Here is a 24,358-nt window from a genome sequence, read left to right as displayed (position 1 = left end):
TTTTTTTGCTTTTTTTTTGTTTTTTTTTTTTTTATATGGTACGGAACCCTTTGTGCGCGAGTCCGACTCGCACTTGCCCGATTTTATAGTATAAATCAATATATCATAAAGTTGATTTACCGATAAAATAAATGTTACATTTATTTAGGACTTGTACTTGGCATTTTTTCCTTTCAGTTAAGGTACCTGCTCCATTGAAAGTTATACGCCCTGCTCAGCATAGCCATCGCGTGGTAAGTGTGCCGCTCGATGACCCACTCCTTCGGACACGTGCCTTCTATGTGGTTGTGTCCGTCGAAGTCGGGAAAGAAGTCGCACGCCGCTGCGCGCATCAACTGAAATTAAATACCCTTATTCATAAAACTTTACGTGCCCGATGTAGTTCAATTATGTTTTAACCCTTTCTTACAAATACATAAGTCAAAATGACAGATAAGAACAAACGATTATTAGCTAATTGAGGTTTGTAGCGCGTTTATGAATAAGGGGGTTAATGTATAGCTGTGACAGATTATTTTTTCTTATTTACTCGTATTGCATGTTAATTATAAGATGTAATGTTTTGAAAAGATGTGTCCCGCCGAGTTTGTTGCCGGTCCCATATTGGGATACCCTCCTCCAATTGAGGGGGGATTTAAATCGTCTCGAGGCAGAGGTGTAGGGTTGGAGCCGGTGTAGCTTTATTTGACGTTCATGAGCGCATTGTAATATGCCTATCTGGGTAATTCACCAGTAACTGGCCACTCTTAGTAATTGGCCACCCTAAACGAAAAATGAATTCAATTCACCTGTAAACAGAATTCATTTTAGTATAAGCACAGAATAAATAATAGTACTAGGTACAGAAGACTCAATCTCTAACAAAACGCGTCTGTTACGATCAGCACAGATATGGCCGCTAGGTGGCGACAGCCACGCGTGGCTTATGGCTTTCCCCAAAATTGGGGCGGAACGGATGTACTTTTAGCTACCTGTAGCAAAGCGACGAAATCGCGGAGTGAGCCACGCCTGGTATAAGGTGGCTAGTTATTGAAGGGTGGCCAGTTATTGAAAACTTATACTAAAATGAATTCTGTTTACAGGTGAATAGAATTCATTTTTAGTTTAGGGTGGCCAATTACTAACAGTGGCCAGTTACTGGCGAATTATACAAATACAAATACAAAATACAAATGCGTTTATTTCATTACTTTTTACATAATTATCTTATCTTTATCTTTACCTGCACCATCTTTTTGACCGAATATTTCTTCCCAATGTGCTGCCTGAGCGCGCGAGTGGTTGCATTGGCTAGCCACTTCAGTTTGACCGAGTTGCCGATGCATAGCCACGTGACCGTTATAAACGCGCCCGTCACGGTCAGGAGGACGCCTTTCCTGGACATACATCAATAGGGTGCCTGCTATAGTTTTTGGCCACTACCAGAGAAAAAACTACATAGAGTGCTCACTCCATACATCAGTTTAAGAGTCATTTATTTACAAACAAGATATATACAGTGGTATTACTAAAAGAAATTAATAACAAGGTTAAATCTAATATAGGCCCTTGAGGCATTGTACCAAGTATGCTGGCGGCATTTCCTCGCTGTACCGCAATGCTTGTGCGAGGTAGCCGCCAGCTCTTCGGTCACCAGTTACGTCAACCAGACGCTTCGCGATTTCTGCGAACAACTTATGCGCGCTGGGACCCCATGGACCTAGTTTTAATTATAATGTTAGTTGTAAATTGTTTTAGTAGTACATTTTTCGTCAGTAGTTACACTTGTGACATCTGGTGTCAAGTAGGGGTACTGATAGTTCCACTACTTGACGTTAGATGTCGACTACGAAATAACGCGCATTTTGGTAAGAAAACTGATGTATGGAGTTACCACTCTTTCTTTACTTATTCTATGATTACAACCAATTTTCTTTGGTACGGAGAATATTCTAGTATAGATATGAATCATATGAATGATTTGTTATTAATTCTTCTTTCTTTTTCCTTACCCGTTCGGATTTGGTTTCATATCCCATCCTTGGTAGGGCATGTTATTGTAACGTAGCGTGGCTATACCGATCGGCCCTGCCAACATAGACATAAATCAGCTCATGAATGTTATTAAATATTATAGATAGATAGAGTTAGACCAAGAAAAATCTGCAGCGATTTTGATAGCCCACGCAGTGCAAGTGTTATTTACGGGTCAAACAGATCACTGTGTTATGTCTTTCCTGTAGACATACACAAGAGTTAAGGGCTATAAAGGTTAATTTTCTTATTTAACCCTTATCCACGTGAAAAGGTCCTCCTTTTATTTAGAGAACTATGATAAAATCATTGCTTACATGCCCACAAGCTGTTAACTATTGCCCAGAGGAGAGAAAAATGTGCTGTTCGCGATAACACACTAGTTTTCTCTCCTGTGGGCAATAGTTAACAGCTTGTGGGCATGTAAGTAATGATTTTATCATAGTTCTCTAAATAAAAGGAGGACCTTTTCACGTGGATAAGGGTTAAATAAGAAAATTAACCTTTATAGCCCTTAACTCTTGTGTATGTCTACAGGAAAGACATAACACAGTGATCTGTTTGACCCTTACACGTCATAATTTCATAGAAGTTTGACGTTTGAAATGACACTTGCACTGCGTGGGCTATCAAAAATATCAAAATCGCTGCAGACTGTTCTCGGTCTGACTCTAGATAATTTCTTTATTCATACTCACAACATCCATGGCATTGGCAACATACATGGCATTGAAAAGTACAAGATAAGAACATGCAGAACAACTTAATTACTAAAAACTATTAACTATTATGAAGCCATGTGTCGTGGCACAGAAAAGGTGCTGGCTCAGCATTGTGATGCGGTATTTTGCCAGGTACCTTACATACAAATATGCACCACTTATTTTAAAAACAGCTAGTGCATGAAATATAAGAAAAACTTTTGTCCAATTTGTATGTGACGTGTACATTATTGTGTGAGTGTGTGTGTGTGTGTGTGTGTGTGTGTGTGTGTGTGTGTGTGCGTGTGCGTGTGTGTGTGTGTGCGCGCCTGCGTACCTGAATTATTGGGGTGTTGTGGCCCTTTGGGTGCCACGTCGACCAAGCAGTGATCTATTGTGACGGCCATTAAAGTTCATTACTAAGTTAATCTCCAAAACGTAATTCAAGACCAAAAAAAGTAAGAAAATGTTGCCACTTTTTACTAGCGCGTCTTGTATTTAAGTAAAATTAAGTAAATAAAAGTACTTTTTTAAATAGTAGGAGTAAAATTACTAATAAATAAATTATCTTAGCGTGATTATTTAACAAAAGGAATTTAATATTTTACAAACAAATTATTGCAGTGGCAACATTTTCTTACTTTTTTTGGTCTTTAATTACGTTTTGGAGTATAATGCCCGTTGAATCCAGGAAATTCCAGATTCTTTGGGCCGTAATGTTTTGTACCTCATAAGGTTGAAATACGTGCCGCCCGCCCTAAGTAGGTACTTTTTTTTGACATTAGTGGTCCACAGGAACAGATAATGTGCAATGCAGTCTTCTCTGACTCCTGGCTGAACCTGCATTCCGCATCCTTTCCTTGGTATGGAAACCGTTTAAGGCCCGAGGAAGGACATAGGATATTTTTTATCAATCATCATCTGGTTCTGTATATTTCTCTGAAGATTATGCAGGTTTTAAACTAACTTACATAACACTCCAGTCCTGAACTGAACCGTGAGTTTATCCGCGTTGAACTTGTAGTCGTTGATATAGTTGGTAGTCCAGAGCTTCCTGGTCTCCTGCCATTGACAGATGACGGGAGGCTCCGTCCACATAATATCCTGGGACCATCTGACAATTGCTAATTGACTAGTTGCTGAACTAAACATCATTGGTGTGACAAAGGCGCAAAGGCTTTGGTAGCTCGGCCATCTTGAGCGAATGGGAGGCGATCCGGTGGTGAAAAGAACGTTTGAGGGAAAACCGATAGGACGCCACCCGGTCGGTCGACCTAGGTATCGATGGGCGGATGTGGTGGACTCTAATCTACGCGAGCTCCGAGTTGAAAACTGGCGAGAAACGGCACAGGATCGGGATCAGTGGCGAGCAGTCGTGTTGGAGGCCAACACACTTTGGATCGCTGCGCCAGAGGAGTAAGTATTTGTCAATTATCGGTGATAACTTACATAACACTCCAGTCCTGAACTGAACCGTGAGTTTATCCTCGTTGAACTTGTAATCGTTAATGTAGTTGGTAGTCCAGAGCTTCCTGGCCTCCTGCCATTGGCAGATGACGGGCGGCTCCGTCCACATGATGTCCTGAGGTAATCTAAGCACAACCATTCAATGAGATTGGGGAAAAAATATAGATCTTCTTCTTCTTCTTCCTCGAGTTATCTCGGCATTTTGCCACGGCTCATGGGAGCCTGGGGTCCGCTTGACAACTAATCCCATGATTTGACGTAGGCAATAGTTTTTACAAAAGCGACTGCGATCTGAGCTTTCAACCCAGAACTAGGCTTTATTGGGATTAGTCCGGTCTCCTCACGTAGTTTTCCTGCACCGAAAAGCAACTGGTAAATATCAAATGATATTTCGTACATAAGTTCCGAAAAGCTCAATGGTACGACCCGGGGTTTGAACTCGCGACCTCCGGATTAAAAGTCACAAGCTCTTACCGCAAGGCCACCAGCGCTTGGGGAAAAATATAGATATTATGGCATAAGAACATTTCATTTCATGCGGTTTGACCTCTCAATAGAGTGATTCTTGAGGAAGGTTTAGGTGTTTAATTTGTTAAGGTTCGCTCGTGTGAAGCCGGGGTGGATCGCTAGTTGTATATATTATGAATAAAGGTACAAAATTATCTATTTTAAAAATGGATTTAGCAGGCTTACACTCTTAATCAACGATAAAAAAGATATGGTGAAAATATTCATTGGCAACGGGTAAGTCTCGGTAGCTCAGTTGATAGAACATCGGACACGTATCCCGGGTTCGAATCACGCCCGAGACAGTATTATTCCTTTATTTTATAAATCGAGGTGTCTTTAATGCTAAATATTACTTACTGTATGAACACAAGGGCCAATTTCTCATACTCCGCTTCCACTTTCTTCATCTCCGCTTCGATCTCCTTAGGGGTCCGAGTGACCCCCGGCGGCGGGGACCCTAATAATAACTTTTTACCATACTCACTGTATGAACACAAGGGCCAACTTCTCATATTCCGCTTCCACTTTCTTCATCTCCTCTTCGATCTCCTCAGGGGTCCGAGTGACCCCCGGCGGCGGGGGCCCTGGAGCCCTGTACTGCACTTGGTACGGCGTGGCTTGGAGGCGTTTTGGTAGAAGCACTGATATTTGAAAGAAAGAAAATACATTTATTTTAACGTTACAGCATTTACACATACACAATAGTAGATTGTTAACCAAGGGATGAAAAACACTCATTTCTGCCGAGGTAGCCAATAGCAGGCGTGGCTCAGCGCCGCGATTTCGTCGCTTTGCTACAGGTAGCTAAAAGTACATCCGTTCGGCCCCAATTTTGGGGTTTGCCATAAGCCGCGCGTGGCGCTGTTGCCACCTAGCGGCCATATCTGTGCTGATCGTAACAGACGCGTTTTGTTAGAGAGTGAGTCTTCTGTACCTAGTACTACTATTCCTACCCGAATTCCTACCCCGTGCCAATAGTCCGAGGCTGAAATGATGCCTTTCACCCGAGTTAATCACTCTACATTTCATTTCGAATACGAGGAAAGCAAAATGCATGTGTTTTTTTTAAACATGACTAAGAATAAATTTTTAGATTTTTTTTTTTAATTTTATGAGGGTACTTTCAATTAACAGTTTAGGCAAAAGTATCGTTATTTATGGAATGGGGAGTCAACTAATCAGAATGGAAATTGTATAACAAATCCATTTATACCCAAATTTCAATTGCTTATCGTAAAAAAAATCGTACTTGGAACCTAAAATGCTCTAGTGCAGAAACGTATCATTTTCTGCACACCTTTTAGAACAAGCATGACCCTCTTTCAGAGCATGAGAAATGAAAAATATTGTTGATCTGTGTAAGATGTCCCCTAATATTTATTATTAATCATTTATTTTTATAGGCTTTAAAGTTTGAAGTGAAACTGCTGATGAAGATCACAAAACGGTATACAGTGTGATGTCGGCTCTTATCAAAAGTTTAAATTTTCCCTTGACATTTACGTCTCAACGTGGTATTTTAAGATAATTAATATCGATACGATTAAAATAAATAAGCAATTCCTATTGATAAATACTATCTATACATATCTCTTGCCATCCCACTCACTGGCTTGTCTTTGACATTGATAAGATAACGATAATAGTTCGATATAATCTAACCAATCACTATCGCCAAAATCGTAGTTTCGATAATGTTGTGATGTGGAGTGTACGCTGTGAAAATGCCATGACGAAACATGTACATTTGTGCCTTGTAAGTTTTTCACATATCATAATACTCAACTGTGTTTGTCTTGGCCACGAAACGTATAGGTACAGTTTTTTTTTTAATAGTTAGAAAGCGAGCGTTTTAGGTGTGAAGTTAGGCACGTATGGAAAACTCACGTAAAATAGTTTATAACTCATGGTACCAGTTGAAATTTTTAGTTCTTTAGGTGACCGGTAGAGGCACTGTTACTCCAATCCAATTACTCCATACATTTTCCTTAACTTTCTCACTATCGACTGTCATTTACGGAACTCATGGTAGAGTTAACGGGCCCACTCATTAACAGTCCGCCGGACGGTATCGGCCTGTCAGTTAGAACAAAATTTTGACAGTTCCGAACAACTGACAGGCCGATACCGTCCGGCGGACTGTTAATCAGTGGGCCCCTTTACAGATTTAGTGCGTAGTTGTTTTTCACCGTATTTTCACAGTACACTAAGAACAGTAGTGAATCTAAGGCCGCTCGGCAAGTTATTTGCCTACTCTTGCGTTGGCGCTTAGGGTTGTCACTTTTATTTTTATTTATTTATTTTTATTTAAACTTTATTGCACAAAGTATATACAAAAATGTACAAATGGCGGACTTAATGCCAAATGGCATTCTCTACCAGTCAACCATAGGGCCAAACAGACATCTACAATTGGTGCAGAGAGAGAAATATACCTATTCAGTGAATATAAAAAAGCAAACTATACATATAAACTACATAAATAAATAAAATATATATAAACTACTACATATTTATACAATACATACTATAAATATAATAATGATGGATATTATTCGAACTCTTGTTTTAGCAAATGCTTACGCAACAACCGCTTAAAAGAAAACTTACTTGGAGCTTGTCTAATATTTAGAGGGAGTGAATTCCAAAGACGACTAGCCTGGACGGCGAAAGAATTAGTCATAAAACCAGTACGGTGAGAAGGTATGGTCAGTTTGAGAACGCGGGAGGTACGCAGCTCACATCCTGGACGAGGAGTATCGAAGACGAATTTACTTTTGAGATATCCAGGAGCAGAAGGCTCAAACAGGATCGAAAATAGGATACAAAGGATCCGAAAGGACCTACGACGACGGATGGAGAGCCAGTGGAGCTGCCGGCGGTAAAAGGAGACATGATCGTATTTACGAAGTCCAAATATAAATCTAATACAGTTATTGAGTAGACGGATTTTTAGTTAAATATTATTTGCGTATTATGAGTAGCACGTACTACGTTTCTATTTATTATAATGTTGCCTAAGTCAGGTACGAGATCGATACGCTTCATTATATCACTATTGTATACAATACTTTTCTACGAGTCAACAAATATAATACTTTAAACTAGTAGAATCATACAAACAACCCAAACCAAAAGTATACCTACAGCTAAAAGCGCGAGCAGCCGCGATACTTTCATACTGGTACGCGCCCCGGCGCGTTGGTCAACGACACCTTCTCGTAACTCATGAGGCCCTGTACGGTTACCATCAGTTTGTCACTGACATAAACGCCGTCGAGAACGTAATTTACTTTCTATACATCTCGCTCGCACTCGCATATTAGTGCAAACGGGATGTATAGAAAGTAAATTACGTTCTCGACGGCGTTTACGTCAGTGACAAACTGATGGTAACCGTACTGGTACTTGCTCCGCGCTAAATTCAATTTTTAGACAGTTGTTTTCTCGATATTGGCCACCGTAGCCTATGGGGACTAACAAGCAACACTAAGTGGTTTTCGTAGTCTATGGATGTTGCTATATTAAGGGTGTCACATGCGCGTTTCTGACTTATGAACCAATTGTTTCTACTATACAACCTAAAATAAATAATTAATTTGAGCTATGGTTTTGTTTCGTCCTCTTGCTCGCGGCGAGCTGTAATTGGCCAATTTAATTATAGTTGAGTAAACTGTATCGAAATGAATATTATAGTTGAGTTGGGAGCCCATACATTAAAAATACCCAATTGCAGTATGGTATAAGAAATCTTAATTCAAGAATTACAGTTGACGAGTAGAAAAAATACTATTGTCTCTGTTCGAAGTCATGGTCAAAAAAATTAAGACCGTCAGAGCAGACAAATGCGAGCGGGCGGGCAGCGTACTCGAATGCACGCGATCACAGTCGCGGTACGGCCCACACTGCCGCCACCGTATTCCCCCGTATATTATGCTAATGTGTGCGTGGCAGCGCGTGCGTACACGGCGCCCGGCGCGCACGCACACATTCAAGCCGGCAGCGGCACATTTCTATGAAGATTCACTACTGTTCTTGTACTGTGGTATTTTCTCGGAAACGTTCACATTTGTTATGCTACTAACGTACAAAAAGTACTAACGTCAACGTCAGTACTTTTTGTACCGAGACTTACTGAAATAGCAAGACACGTTCGTACGTTTCCGTGAAAATACGATGGAAAATAATTATGCACTGCATCTGTTCAGTCGGCATCAAAAGTAATGGATCAATACGCGTCAAAAGTATGTAACATTATCTAATAGCTTAACAAAAAGATAACATTTCTTGTCTTGGAGGATATAACCAGACGGAGACGCCTTGTCTGTAATTTTCTGTACAAAACAGTCTGCCGATTTTTGCGCGGGGAGGGGCACGTCACATGTATACGTAACGTAAAAATAGCCATGGCAGATAAACGTCAGTCAATACATTGTGTATGACCATTGGCCGCCTCTTTTCGACAGAGGGGAACGCCTGTTAATGGTTACTCTGTTTGGTTTTAACCTCTAAGTTTCTTGTATTTCTTTATTCTTACTAAGAATTTGTCAATTCACTTATATGAGAACTTTAAACTACACAAATACATTTATTTTGCATGACATTAGTGAACTTTAGAACGCGAATTGTACAGTTATGTCTCTATTTAAGAAAAATAGATGACATACTTTAGGAGCATTGTTTCATTTGAATCAAAAGTGTGATAAGCAAAGCAAATTACCGCCTTTTGCATCTGACCCTTGATCCAACCACCCAGCGAGAGTCTCTCTACGTGTTTTTCCGTATTTTAATTGTTACATTTCTAAATAAAAAAATGTGTCATTACACCTTATAAAACAAAGTCCCCCGCCGCTGTCTGTTTGTGTGTTTGTTCGCGATAAACTCAAAAACTACTGAACGGAATTTCATGCGGTTTTCACCTATCAATAGAGTGGTTCTTGAGGAAGGTTATGTGTATAATTTGTTAACCCGTGCGAAGCTGGTGCGGGTCGCTAGTTAATATAAATAAAGTCTAGGAACATTTGACATTTACAGTTACTCCGTATAAAAATGAACTGTCATAGAGGGATCATTATTCGCCGCGTCAAGTATAATTTTCAACGTATGATTAAAACTGATATACGAAAACCAGCCAAGTGCGAGTCGGACTAGCGCACGTTGGTTTCCGTACCATTACGCAAAAAAACGGCAATAAAATCACGTTTGTTATATGGGAGCCCCACTTAAACATATATATTATTCTGTTTTTAGTACTTGTTGTTATAGCGGCAACAGAAATACATCATCTGTGAAAATTTCAACTGTCCAGCTATCACGGTTCATAAGATACAGCCTGGTGACAGACAGACGGACAGTGGGGTCTTACTAATATGGTCCCGTTTTTAACTTTTTACCCTTTGGGTACGGAACCCTAAAAATACTAAAAGTCATAATCTACAAATACGTAGGTAGGTACCTATATACATTATATACAATAGATAGTTTTTGAAGAAGATATATTATGTCTGCATACTCGTATCTACTCGTTTCTTCGAAACAAACGATAACAGATCGCATAACAACACTCATAAAAGGATTACGAATACGCGCTTTTTATTTTTTAGGTCAATAGGTATTTTATTTATTTTTTAATATTCTTGCATTTTTTATTAAAACACAATAAACATATCAATCGGTACCGGGATCACCAGCCTCGTTTTACTAAACGAGCTCGCTTACACTTAAAAAAACCGGACTAGTATGAGTTGGACTCGCCCCACCGAGGGTTCCGTACTTTTTAGTATAAGTATGTTGTTATAGCAGAAATACGTCATCTGTGAAAATTTCAACTGTCTAGCTGTTTCTGAGATACCACCTGGTGACAGATAGACAGACAGACGGACAGACGGATCCAGGCACGGCCAATATAGTCATGTGTATTAAGAGCGGTAAACAAGAATTTACCAATGAGTGGCAACAGTAAGCCGAAGCCAAAGGCAAGGGCTTAATTAACACAAGTTCGTAATCCCTGTTAGGTACAATATTTTTCATCACACACGTGAGGGACCAAAATAAAACTGCAGCCCTAAATTTAGGATTTAGAGTCAAACCGAGAAAAGTCTGCAGCGCTTTTGATAGCCACCCAGTGCAAGTGTCATTTCAAACGTCAAACTTCTATAAAATTATGACGTATAAATAACACTTGCACTGCGTGGGCTATCAAAATCGCTGCAGACTTTCTTGGTCTAACTCTACAGACCGCGTCGCGTAATTGTAATAAGAACGTTTACGAGCAAGTAGGTATGATGAAAAAAAATATATAATTGAATGTTGTTCTGTATCTTTCAGTGTAATATGCAACTGTTTGGTGATGGTATGGGGGCAGCAGCAGCTATGTCTGACGGGCACCATGGACGAGCTACAATCATGGGTCGACCACAATGGCCGGCTGAAACCAGAAGGTAACCATTCTTCTGTGCCTTGCAGTGTAATGGAACTGTTTGGTGATGGTATGGGGGCAGCAGCAGCTATGTCTGACGGGGACCATGGACGAGCTGCAATCATGGGTCGACCACAATGGCCGGCTGAAACCAGAAGGTAACCATTCTTCTGTGCCTTGCAGTGTAATGGAACTGTTTGGCGATGGTATGGGGGCAGTAGCCACCACAACTGTGTCTGACGGGTACCTGTGTGGTCCTGGGTCGACCACAATGTCCGGCTGATGCCAGAAGGTAACCATTCTTCTGTATCTTGCAGCGTAATGGAATCTTTAGGTACACTTCTTTTTTAAAGAAAAAAACACCAAGAAAAGAAAAGCCGGTTTAGGGTCAAGAGCACGCTAAACCAGCGAGCGTGTATGAGGAATGTTATGAAAGTGAAGGAAGCGAAAGAGGTATGTCAGGATCGAATATATATGTTATTCTGTCTGTTCCAGCTCAAACCTCATCTGTCGACGTCTCCGAGTCATCACATCCTGTGGCGACGCTACGGTTTGAGCTTGGGCAGCAAGCTAGGACGCCTAGAGATATCAAAGTCCTCAGTATGGCGCGCTGTGGACTCACAGAGGTACCGGAGGTAAGGCGCAAAAATTATAGTCGATTAGCTTTTGCCCGCGACTTCGTCTGCGTGGAATTTGTGACAGCAGCTAAAGTAGGTATAGTGTCTGGATAATGCTAACAGCAATCATTCAATTCGCGCATTGCTTACTTCAATTATTAGGCAATTTATTCACTCTTTCAATTCCACCCCCCTTTGCATTATCTTTAGGGATGATTTCCGACATAAAAACTATCCTATGTCCTTCCCCGGGCCTCATACTATCTCTATACCAAATTTCAACTAAATCGGTTCAGCGGCTTAAGCGTGAAGAGGTAACAGATAGACAGACAGACAAACAGACAGACACACTTTCGCCTTTATAATATTAAATTATAATATTAATTAGTATGGATTTAAATGAACGCGGCATCCTAATGTAGAAACACACCTTTGATACCTATAGAAGCGTCCTACGTGGGCGATCGGTGCGCGGAGTCCTACGTAGGCAGACGAGACGCAAACACGCACATTTCTTTTTATACGAACCAGGATATACCTTGAACTCTTGAACTAAGATCTCACTAACGGTTCAATAATTATTAAATTCACAAAATTCACGATTGAAAGTTTTGTGATTAGAATTGTATTAGTTGTGTCAAGATATAGGTATGTACTTTTGGATCAAAACTGTGCTTTTTTATTTGATATTTGATACAAAGTATTAGTTCTTGCAGAACTACTTTTTTCTACATTTTATTTATTGGACGAATATATTTTCGAGTTTCCTTGTATTAAGGTATCGAAATTCGAAAAGATCTTGAAACAAATAATATTCCTTGTTGTATTGTTACAGGTATTTTCGTTAGAAGACGCCAACCACAACCGTCTGGCCGACACGATTGAGTACCTGACCCTGTATGGTAACAAGTTCGACGATCTCCAATCCACCAGCGACAAGTATGACAGCTTCATCAACGCCACTGACGCCAGGGTTCTGGTGCAAGGGATGGGATATGACACTAGAGGTAAGATGGCGCCCAGAATATGCCCACTGACTTTAGAGAGCAATGCAACCGGGTTAGTGCTAAAATCATCGGTCCACCAGCGACCAGTATGACAGCTTCATCAATGCCACTGACGCCAGGGTTCTACGGTTAGGATTCGATACTATAGGTAAGACTATTTGTGGAGCCCAGGATAGGCCCATCAGTGTCCAGCCCAGCTCAGTTCTTCAACTGGGAAGTTCCACATTTAAACATGCCAAACATGCATGATATTTCTTCGAATTATTTTTCTTTTGTTGTGATACGACTTGAATTATATTTCGCATAAAACTCATTGCAATTAAAAATCCCCTCTTATTCTCCATAAAACCCTTGACAGACGTCTATATCTTTTCAGCAGCAATGTGGCCCGGGGGTCTCAAAGGCACCCGCTTCAAAAACCTCCGTGAATTGGACTTGAGAGCCTGCGCCATAACCACCCTAAGCACCGGCACTTTCGAGGGCATGGAAAACTTGGAAGCCTTGTATCTATCAGAAAACAGTATACTCAACGTCAACGCCAAAGCGTTCTCGGGCCTTGACAATTTAATCCACCTAGATATGAGCAGAAACTATTATTACGATGAATACGGAAACCATAAGAGCTTGATGCTTGAATCTTTGGATGTCATGGACGATTTGCAAAATCTGGTTTCATTGGATCTTTCTTTCACTCGTCTCTCGCAAAGTAATTTGATGATGTTTAACAGTTTTGGAAAGTCCTTCCAAAGACTCTCGCTCTGTGAGACCGGGCTGACCAGGTTACGCGCTGGTATCTTTGCAAATACAACGCTTAGATTCTTAGATGTTTCTGGAAACAACGGGATTTTGAGCCAATACGGCGTTTTAAGTGGCCTAGAAAATACCCTGGAAGTCTTATACGCCGTTAAAATTGGTCTAGTCCACCTTAATCACTTTGAAAAATTTAAACGTTTGGAGATTTTAAATGTACAGAATAATGAGATCAGTGTTTTTACACCTGAAGTAGCTAGAACAATGGAGAATGTACAGATATTGGATTTGGATAATAATAGATTAACCACATTCATAGATCTTAAGTTCAGTTACATGCCACGCTTGAAATATCTATCATTGCGAAAAAATAACATAAACATGATAAATGAAATCATGATTAAAGATTTCAAGAATTTAGAATATCTCGGATTCGCCGAGAACTTTGTCATTTGCAATTGCCATACAAGAGAATTGTTTGAAATTGGTTTAAATGCTGAACGAAAAGCAACAAAGCAAAGGATAAATACACAATACAAGGAAAGAGGTAATATGACAAAGTTTAGCAGTTACCACACAGGGTTCACATCTTACAACGATATTATTAATAAAAGAACAAACGTCAGTAAAGCTTGCGAAGTAGATAATGATTGTGATGGTAAGATATACCATGATAATATCACTGCAAGATATCTGCTAGTTGATTACAATCCTTCACTCTATCAATGCATGCAGCTGGTTGGAGGGGTGTACATGTCATTTTCATACCCGTCGGGCTGTGATGTGTCGCCCAGAGTGGACTTCGACGTGGCCATTGAGAAAAGTTGGAATAAACTCCTGGCTCTGATTATTATTCCGGCCATCTTGTTCCCTGTGTTGGTCTTCGTGTTTATGTTCAGGAAGAACTTTAGGTATTTCTGCATCACGGTCAGGAATTCTGCCCTCTTGAGTATGATTAATAAGGATTCGGTTATAGATGGTGAGTTTACATTTTTTAAATTCCTTTCTTTTACGTCTATGGCATTATGCATATGGCATTATGGCGTTTATGGCATGATTGATAGATTTTTTCTTTTCCATTTTTTAGCTTATCTTTCCAGTTATTAATAATGTTATAAACTCATAACAGCGAAATACCTGTAACTGACTATTAAAATATACTATTTAGGTGGTTTCTGTTATTATATCACATACATGTTTATCAAAGTAATCATCAACGTAGACCTTTAAGCGTTATAACCAATCCAAATAAAGAAGATTCTGTCTCAAGTCGACATGATTTTTTCAAATATATGATTGGACAGAATTGTTTTAGGAAAGGTTTTTTGTTGTTAATACAATTTCTGTAGTGTGCAAGCTATGCTATCAAGCTATCACACATAACCATAGTTTACAATGTTTGACCAAGTTATTTCACCACCACTTTCATAATATGTCTGTATTATAGTCTCTGCTCTCAATTCTTTCCCGTGTAATTCCAGACTCCCGTATCTTCAACTACGATGTGTTTGTGTCGTATTGCAACGACGATCGCGGATGGATCCTTGACCATCTACTTCCACACTTGGAGACCGACTGCGGAGTCAGCGTGTGTCTACATGAGAGAGATTTTCAGGTAACTTCGGATCTTCTACAACATCTTCCTCTTTGTGTTCTGCAACTGAGGAGTATCTTTTCAATCATTTGTATAATTTTCATAGAGAAATAAACCCTTTTGAAAAGACACCTGCTGGATCCTAGACTGCTACACTTGAAAATCTGCGGAATCAGTATCTTTACTTCAGCCTGTCATTATTGTGTACTAATGCAACAATGACAGCTGGATTATGTCGGGTTAGTGCCTGTCTACGAGAAGGACTTTCAGGTAACTTTCAGGTAAAATTAAGTCTTCATCTTCATGTTTGTGTCCTACTGCAATGATGATCGCGGATGGGTCCTTGATCAGCTACTTCCACTCTTGGAGACCAACTGCGGAGTCAGTGTGTGTCTGCATGAGAGAGATTTCCAGGTAACTTCAGATCTACGAAATCTTCCTCTTTGTGTTCTTTTGCCACTGAGGAGTATCTTTTCAAAAGGGCTTATCTTTGTATGGTTTTCATAGAGAAATAAACCCTTTTGAAATCTAGACTAGCTGCTACACTTGAAGATCTGCGGAGTCCTGATCTTTACTTCAGTCTGTCATTATTGTGTAGTAATGCAATAATGACAGCTGGATTATGTCGGGTTAGTGCCTGTCTACGAGAAAGACTTTCAGGTAACTTCAGACTGTATTGTATATCTCCTATTAAGTTTTCATCTTCATGTTTATGTCCTACTGCAATGATGATCGCGTCTGGATCTTGGACCAGTTGCTTCCACACTTGGAGACCAATTGCGGAGTCAGCGCAGCGTGTATCTTCATGTGAGAGACTTCCAGGCCAACAACATGCCAATCGCTAACGCTACGTAACGAACGAAACGCAATTGTCACTGTCACACTAATATGGAAGAGTGATAGAGAGACACAAAGCGATTCGATGGCGAAGCGCACTACTGACTTCTGTACAGAAGCGCAAAAACTTTCACATTTAATCTCATCATTTCGCATCTTAGACACAGTCAGAAAGGAAGTGTCTAAGAGTATGTATTCAAATACGAAAGTTGTTGCCCTATGACGGCCTTTCCAACCAAAAAAAAAATATATCTTAAAATCTTTCTAGTTCCTCGTGATCACATTGTATAAGTATATTAATAATGAGTATTCTTGCAGGTGGGCCTCTCAATACTGGAGAACATAGTTTCCTGTATGGACCGTTCGCGAAGTATAATGCTCATCATTTCCAAGGAGTTCCTGCTCAGCCAGTGGTGTCAATTTGAAATGCATCTGGCACAGCACAGGTAAGCAGTGCTGCTACTCGAATATTCCAAGTCGAACTGCCCGATTCGAACTTTAAGAAGAAGAAGAAGAAGAAGAAGAAATACATTTATTTAACATCTGGGTATAGAATAACATACAGAACAAGTTACATAAACTACTTAGATGCTAAACAGGATCCCCACTCAGCATAATGCCACGGCAAGCCATGACGCTGATTTTCAGTGGGTACCTGACTTAAAACTAATCTACATCTAAACTAAAACTAGATGAGTGACAACACGCACTTCAACACAGATTACAAAATACAATCATACAATAAAAGAGGGAAACTACAACAAAAAAATAACTTAAATTAGACGGTAGTTTATCATTTTTTAGCAAGCTTAACGTTGCGGACTGTGAGATTATTGGGTAACGTATCATAAGCAAGCAGGCAAACAGAAAAGAGAAAATTAAGTGATTTGTTCGTTTAACAAGTATGCTCGATATTTAGATTTAAAAGTGTAAGGCGATTTCAGTGCACGGATAGGCGGCGGAATTAAATTCCAACACTTCGCGGCAGCACACCTAAAACTACCACGAAACGCAGCTGTCTGGTGAGGAGGACAGACAAGCTGAAGAAACCTTGCAGACCTAACCTCGTTGGACCTGGAGTTACGTGACCATAAAAGCTTGTTGTAGAGGTAGGATGGCATCTGTTTGTTGATAACACCGAAGAGCAAGATTGCTAAATGGAGTCTTTGACGAGTAGACATTCTTAACACACGATTTTGATTTAAATATGGCGTCACATGAGCTCGCGGCGGAATATTATAACAGAAACGCGCACAGGCATTTTGTACTCGCTGAATCAGCCGCTGCGTGCGCGACAATAAGCGCGGCCCGTACACTATATCGCCATAGTTCAGTGTTGAGAGCACCAGCGCCTCACACAGTTTAACTCTAAGCTCAACATGTAAGAATTCGCGTATTTTGTACAAGACTTTCAGCCGGTAGAAGCAGTTGCGTACTGTGTTCTGCACATGCGTTTCAAAGCGGAGTTCCCCATCCATGACGATTCCCAGATTACGCGCCTCCTGGACACGTTCCAAGGGTTCGTTGTTTATATGTACTAAGAAGTAAGATTTAGATATGTTATCAATTTGATTTTTAGACCCTAGAATAATGTATTTTGATTTTGTCGGATTTAAATGAAGTGAGTTTGAGTGTGACCAATTAAATACGCGCTCCAAATCCTCATTGAGCTTATTAATTTGACTCACGCAGTTTTTGCTGTTGCAATGAATATAAATTTGGAGATCGTCGGCATATATATGGAATTTGGAGTGCATAATTACACTAGTTAAATCACTGCAATATAAGATAAATAATAATGGGCCCAAAATGGAGCCCTGAGGCACTCCTCTAGAGACTGTGCGTATATCGGACAATCTGCTCTTACCATTAGCTCCAGGTATTTCAACTAGCTGTTTTCTATTGGTTAGATAGCTCGCAAACCATTTTACAGTACCAATATCAAAACCGTAGTACGTGAGCTTAGAAAGCAGTAATGAAATGTTAATGGTTTCAAAGGCTCTCGAGAAATCTAAGAGCGCTAATACCGTACCTTGGCCCATATCTTGAGAAGCTAAAATGTTATCCGTCACGTCTAGCAAGGCAGTAGTGGTACTACGGTGTTTGCGGAAGCCTGACTGTGCAGCCGGTAAGATGTTATTTACCTCTAAGTATTCTGACATTTGTTCGCATACCACCCTTTCGAGAATTTTGGACAGACATGGCAGAATACTTATTGGTCGCAAATCTTTCATAGTCGCCGGATTGGTGACTTTAGGTAGAGGGCGTACAAGGGCAGTTTTCCATCCATCAGGAAATGTGTGTGTCGTAATCGACCTGTTAATAATAGCTGTTATAGCACCCAATGTTCGCGGTAAGGTAAGCATGACCATTTCCAATGTAATACCATCGATACCCTGTGCGTTGGATGTTAAACTTTTTATAACTTTCATAACCTGGCTCTCACTAACCGGCTCCAGAAGAAATGTTGATTGGCAAAAACGATTGAACTCGTAAAATGTTAAGTGGCTGACGTTTGTATCTGTACTACCAGGAAGGTTGAGAAAATGTTTATTTAAGAGGTCAGGGTCATTGAAATGGCACGGAAGCTCCTTATCAGTACACCTATCAGTGAGAACGTCTCGCTTAAGATTTTTCCACAGCGCCCTTGAATTACCAATGTTCGAGTTAATGCGTTGATTGAAATACGCTCGCTTCTCATCAAATAAGGCACGAGAAACAACATGTTTGAGATCTTTATAGTATTCTTTATGGGATTCTAATTTGCTGACTTTGTATCTGTCGTGGGCTTTATTCCGCAGTGCCATCATTTCTTTTATTGTAAAGGTGATCCACGGGCAACTGTGTGATCTAATACATACCGATTTGAGTGGGGCAAAAGTATTAAATAAGTAAATAATATATGCATTATAAACTTCAACCATTCTGGTCGGATCTGTGAGGCTTATAATATTATCCCAAGGAATGTCGAATAGTATTTTTTCAAAGTTTTGTGTGTCTATATCCTTTATAGGTCTAAAAGTTATAAATTTAGGCGACGGTTTTTCAATCTTAATATTGAGTTTACATGAAATAAAAGCATGCGAACTAAGTTCTGGTATGTGGTTCACGCTGACATTACATACTGGTGCGTCGGTACATACCAAATCTATCAGGGTACTGCTGTGCTCTGTGAAATGAGTAGGTACATCGACGTGTTGTGATAGATTAAAACAATTTAAGAAATTGAGCAGTTTAATGGAATTCGCGTTATTACTATACAACATATTAACATTAAAATCACCCAATAATATGATGTAGTCATATTTCGCGAAAGTGCTGACGGAACCTGTCAACGCGTCAATAAATAAATCCAAGTTTAGCCATGGAGGTCGATATGCCGTGCCAATTACAACCCTGACACCCCTAACGTTAAGGCTTAGCCACATTTGTTCAACCGGCGGGGTAAGGGGATGCGCGCAGATCCGTGCACTGATACCCTGTTTTATGTAGAAACCGATTCCCCCTCCGCGCGACCGCACCTCTGGCGGCCTGGGAGTATGTCTCAGTTTATAGCCTGGCACCGTGGGAGCACGGCCGTCTACAGAATCACGCAACCATGTTTCATTTATCGCCATGATGTCGACCTTATGTGCCTGCATTACGGCGATAAACTCTTCGTGCCTAGTACCTAGAGAACCGGGATTAAGTAAACCAACTAATAGTTTGTTCTTATTATTCGATATAACGTTGAAGAGTTACAGCAATATAATTTATTAGCTAGCAAGCATGTACGACAATTAAAATCATGAACATCAGGTAATAGGCACGATAGCACAACATTACAAGGAAACAGGTTAGAAAAACTACAGCGTTTAATGTTTGGTGAATGTTGACTAAACAACAGGTACAAGCGTGTAACATAATATGTTTTATGTACAGAATTAGTGGCTCTTATCATAAGCATTAGTGCGTATTTACTAACAGTATTACTATCACTATTTACTATGACTAACAGTATTGGTGCGTATATAAGGTAAGTACTACATGTTGGGCTCATACACCCGGGGACCGTCGAACCTAAACTGTGCCAAAAACCTGACTGATGTCAGCCACGGAACGAATGCGACGAGGCGATGCGTCGTTATGACGCCGAACATATATTCGCCCGTCTTTTGTCCACGGCTGACGCCAGTCGAGCCTTCTGCACTCCTGACGAACGTTATAGAACAGTGACCGATTTAGCTTGGTGAGTCTCTCATTCACGTAGAAACGGCTGGGCTGCCCAGGTAAATCAAAGTCGGCCGTGTCTGCTCCACGGCGCACGCGAGCGGCTCGCAGTAGGTCGCTACGCGGACCGCGGCGCGCCAGGCGCACCACCAGCGGCCGCGGGCGCGAATTCCCCACAACGGTGGCAGGCGCCGCGATCACGCTAGCAGTACCGGACGCGGGCTCCGAGGCAGCCGCGGCTCCACCCGCTGGTAAGGACCCTGTGGCAGCTGCAGCAACATTGGTACCCTCCTGAAGATGACGGCGCACACCTACTCGCTCCGCAAAGATTATCTCACGCTCATCGAGGCTGACGCCGAGTTTCTGCGCAACCAGGCTCAACAGGTGGTACGGGCTCTCATTGGGTAGTTCCGGGATACCTGTGATTTCCAGGTCATTAGAGAGGAGGTCCTGGTCGCGGTCAGCCAGCTCCATTTTCAGTTCAGCCACCGTGGCAGCCAGCTCGTGCCCTGGGTTCGAGTGTTGCTCATCTTCCACACGGTCCTCAAGCCGCTTCACTCTATCCTCGATCAGCTCAATGCGCGCGTTGAAATTATTAAATGAATTGTGCAGCTCTGCCAGCTCCTGTCGAACTCCAGTAATTTAATTACGCATCGATGAAAAGTCTGCGCGAAAACGCCGCAGCTCTTCCGCAAGGTCTTGGGGTTGGGAGTCGCCGGTGGGCGCGTGTGGGGCGGGCAGGACGCCCTGGGCGCCCTGTTGGACGGGAGGCACGGAGGGTGGTTCCTCTGAGGCATACTGACTGATCTTGACCGGGGTGTCATCGTTGTTATTGCGGCGAGGCGCCTTAATTTTACATCCTGGGCAAATCCATCCAACAGGCACACGAGTTCCCGCAGGTAAACCTGCACAGTTTCTGTCATATGTCCCCGAACATTTGGAACACGTAGCGCCATCTGCCGGCGAATAGAACTTTCCACAGCCACCACACTTAGCCATGTTGCGACGTTTAACGACCGGATAAGCAGGTTCAAAGATTTGACAATAGATGGCGCGGAATGTAGGTCTTATAAGAAGTCCTTTTAATTTATAAGATCTCCCGAATTAATAACTAGTTGCACGCGCGGTTAACCAGTTTCGAGAATCAGGAACGTCCCACTCAAACTCACCGATAAGGCTATAACTAAAAGATAGCTGCAATTATTATTTAAGACCTTCTTAATGTAGTGGGTAGATTGTGAGCTTAAAAGCCGTTCCACTTTTTGTTTCACTTATTCACTGTAATTTGATTAATAAACACTGAGAAAACACTACTAGTTTATATGTGCAACCTAATTTATTCACTGATAGTAAACACTTAACTTAATAATGACTTAGACATTTTTAAAACATTTAAAGCTCGCGAGTGGAAACACGAACGTCAGCTGTCATGACTTCAATTCCGAATTTAAGATACGTCTATCAATAGATCTAGAAACGATATGGATTAGATGTGTCAGTGTCAAAAGTGACGTTTTTGTTTGAAGTAACGTCACATTTGACACTGACACATCTAATCGTTCAAAGTTCAAATCGGGTCCTGGGTGCGGGATAGCTCTTTATGCGAGTGCGGTCTTGACGAAGGAACGACGGAACACATTTTCTTTTCTTGCAACAGACTTAACCACTCTTTATATGATGTTTTACCGAAAAATATTCCGCGGCCTATCAATTTTCAAACGCTTCTGGTTCTCATGGATCCTCCCATCACTGGAATTATTCTTAAACACATACAAGAAAATAATATAAAACTTTAACGGCTTTACTTGCTCTACTCTTTCTATAATACTTGTCATCTTATATCTATTGTCCATCTCTTATTTTTCTCCTTATGTTGGCATGCTGCCTAACTGTCAAAACTATCGCCTTTCCCGCTCTTTTTCTAATAAACTGTACATATGTCATGTGTTGTCTGTGATGTCCATAACAATAAATGTTTTTGTTTTAGGTTCCCAGCACAATTCCTATCACCAAATCAAAATTATTCACCGAACATTCTTATCGTGCGTAGTACGTCTTAAAACGTCGTCATTGGCAAAATCCCTCCTGCCAATACACACAAGAGGGGAAAGCCATAAAAAAAAAAAAAAAAAAATCGGGTCCTAAGACTAGTCATTTAAACTTTACTTTTTGCCAAATAGTTGCCAAGTGGACCCCAGGCTCCTATTAGCCATGACAAAACGGAACAACGCAAAGAAATTAATAGTATTTTATACAATCGTAATATAATAGAAAGCCTGATTAAAATATCAATATTTTATACAATACATTTTCTATGGATCAACTAAAATAATACTTTTACTACTATACGAGTACAACCTATATAAATAATTAAACAAAATTATCTATTGAAAAAAAAGAAGCTCGTTGATGTAGATGATTATAGTTCACTCAAGTGTTTCGTAATGAAGTCGAAGTAGTTGAGTCGGGAGGCCATAGTGAAAGTATGCGATTATAGTTTGGTATACAACGTCATAATTCAACCATTAAATTCGACGATTAGAAGGAATAAACTTAAGTTTCACACACAAGTTTTCATTCTAACTCTTTAGTAGTTTAATTTAAAAAGTCTTCTGAACATCTGACACCATTTTGCTAATTCATTTTACCATATTATCCCACACCCACCAATATTTCAAAATTGATGAACTTTTAATCTTCTATCTAATGGGAAATGCCCAATAACATTTCGTACAAAAGTCCCGAAGAACTGGAGCTGGATAACCGGGTATGAACCAACGACCAATATCTAACCAAACTGTTTCATAATCCGCAGGCTACTAGAAACCCGCCGAGAAGACCTAATCCTAGTTCTTCTAGAAGAGATTCCACGCCGCTTGCGGCCCACTACCTTACACTACCTGATGCTAACGAAGACCTACATAGTCTACCCGGGCGAGGCCGGTGACGGCGCCAAGAAGGACTTTTGGAAGAGGCTCGGGAAGAGTGTCACTGCTAGGAGGCCGGATCATGAGAACGACTCACTTGCATGACTTTCAACACGCAAAATACATTTGCATGACAATAATAATTGGCCAAGAGCATGTCGGGCCATGCTCAGTGTAGGGTTCCGTAGTTACTATTCTGTCAGAATAGGCTAAACGGGGGCTAAATATTAGTATAGAGTTTAACGATTTTTTCATTATTATTGGATCCATGGTACAAGAGTTGAGTGGGAGGGGACTATTTATTACTTATTCGGTAGGTAGGTAATCTTTTAAAAATTTCTAAACTTCTACAAAAATCTTAAACTAAAGTGTAAATAACATTATTTGCGGTATACTCACAACAGCAATACTACGTAAAATGTTTTGCACATCGAAATCACAAAGGAAAACAACTGCACTGCGAACGTTTACGTTCTACGTCTTTTTTTTTTAATTTTAGGGTTGGCCGGCCACCACCGTTATGAATCGGTAGTCGTCTAAGTAAATCGATATGAATTTTTCATTTTTCTTTTAATAAAAATAAGGAAAATGTGGATAATTAACTGCAAATATGGATATATTTATCGTCACTTAACAGACAACAAATTTGACACAGGAATAACATAAATAAACTTTCAAATAGATCCCCAGTTAGTTTCAATTTTGACAATGGGTGCGACCTACTCGGTCGGTGTATTAAATACACCGGCCGACCGGTAGCTTGCGGGAAAACCATATAATTCTAGCTTTATTTAAATCTCAAATAAAAATTAATTATACGTCACAATTCGATACCTCAGTCTACGTGCCATCCAATCGTAATCGCTTGCTGTGACAATCGATTTGCGTTAGTTACATCTCTATACACGTCAGTCATAATGTGTCAAATACCGCAAATAATGTTATTTACACTATAGTCACTCGTGGCGATAAAACTTTTAATATTTAGTAGATATTGAATAGTTATTAATAATTTATGAAAGTACTGTTTTATTTTTATTTAATTATTAAATAAGTATGTGAATACGTTTTACAAGATTGTTTTATTACGTATACATACTAGCGACCCGCCCCGGCTTCGCACGGGTTACACAAAAGTCAAAACTATAACAAATTATACACTTAAACCTTCCTCAAGAATCACTCTATTGATATGTGAAAGCCGCATGAAAATCCGTTCAGTAGTTTTTGAGTTAATCGCGAACATACATACACACAGACAGACGCGGCGAGGAACTTTGTTTTATAAGATATATAATAAGTTGTATG

The 24,358-nt window shown here is 40.4% G+C and overlaps 2 protein-coding genes across 3 annotated transcripts in view; one reads left to right on the top strand and one right to left on the bottom strand.

Annotated features, from left to right (window-relative positions):
* The window catches only part of LOC134803718 (dynein axonemal intermediate chain 7-like), a 66,737-nt gene that overhangs the window by 4,684 nt on the left and 37,695 nt on the right, over positions 1-24,358 (bottom strand). Inside the window, exons 16-20 of the mRNA XM_063776526.1 lie at positions 5,176-5,332; positions 4,164-4,306; positions 1,992-2,067; positions 1,223-1,376; positions 187-335 (exon numbers count right to left, since the gene is read on the bottom strand). Coding sequence (XP_063632596.1) covers positions 187-335; positions 1,223-1,376; positions 1,992-2,067; positions 4,164-4,306; positions 5,176-5,332 — 679 coding nt within the window. The remainder of the gene's footprint in view (positions 1-186; positions 336-1,222; positions 1,377-1,991; positions 2,068-4,163; positions 4,307-5,175; positions 5,333-24,358) is intronic.
* Positions 11,145-24,013, top strand: LOC134803715 (toll-like receptor 3). Of its 2 annotated transcripts, none has more exons than XM_063776522.1 (7): positions 11,145-11,267; positions 11,605-11,744; positions 12,562-12,733; positions 13,113-14,462; positions 14,965-15,098; positions 16,233-16,360; positions 22,939-24,013. In XM_063776522.1, exons 1-7 carry the CDS (start codon positions 11,177-11,179, stop codon positions 23,153-23,155), a joined length of 2,232 nt encoding a protein of 743 aa, XP_063632592.1. In that variant the 5' UTR covers positions 11,145-11,176; the 3' UTR covers positions 23,156-24,013. The 2 variants fall into 2 exon arrangements, with proteins under 2 accessions (XP_063632592.1, XP_063632591.1); XM_063776521.1 differs by having other exon boundaries at positions 13,110-14,462; positions 22,939-24,011.

Source organism: Cydia splendana, chromosome 27 (genome assembly GCF_910591565.1).
Source record: "Cydia splendana chromosome 27, ilCydSple1.2, whole genome shotgun sequence".
NCBI lineage: Eukaryota > Metazoa > Arthropoda > Insecta > Lepidoptera > Tortricidae > Cydia > Cydia splendana.
Note: the sequence above shows the minus strand (reverse complement) of the source record. Positions and strands in the feature narration are given on the sequence as shown.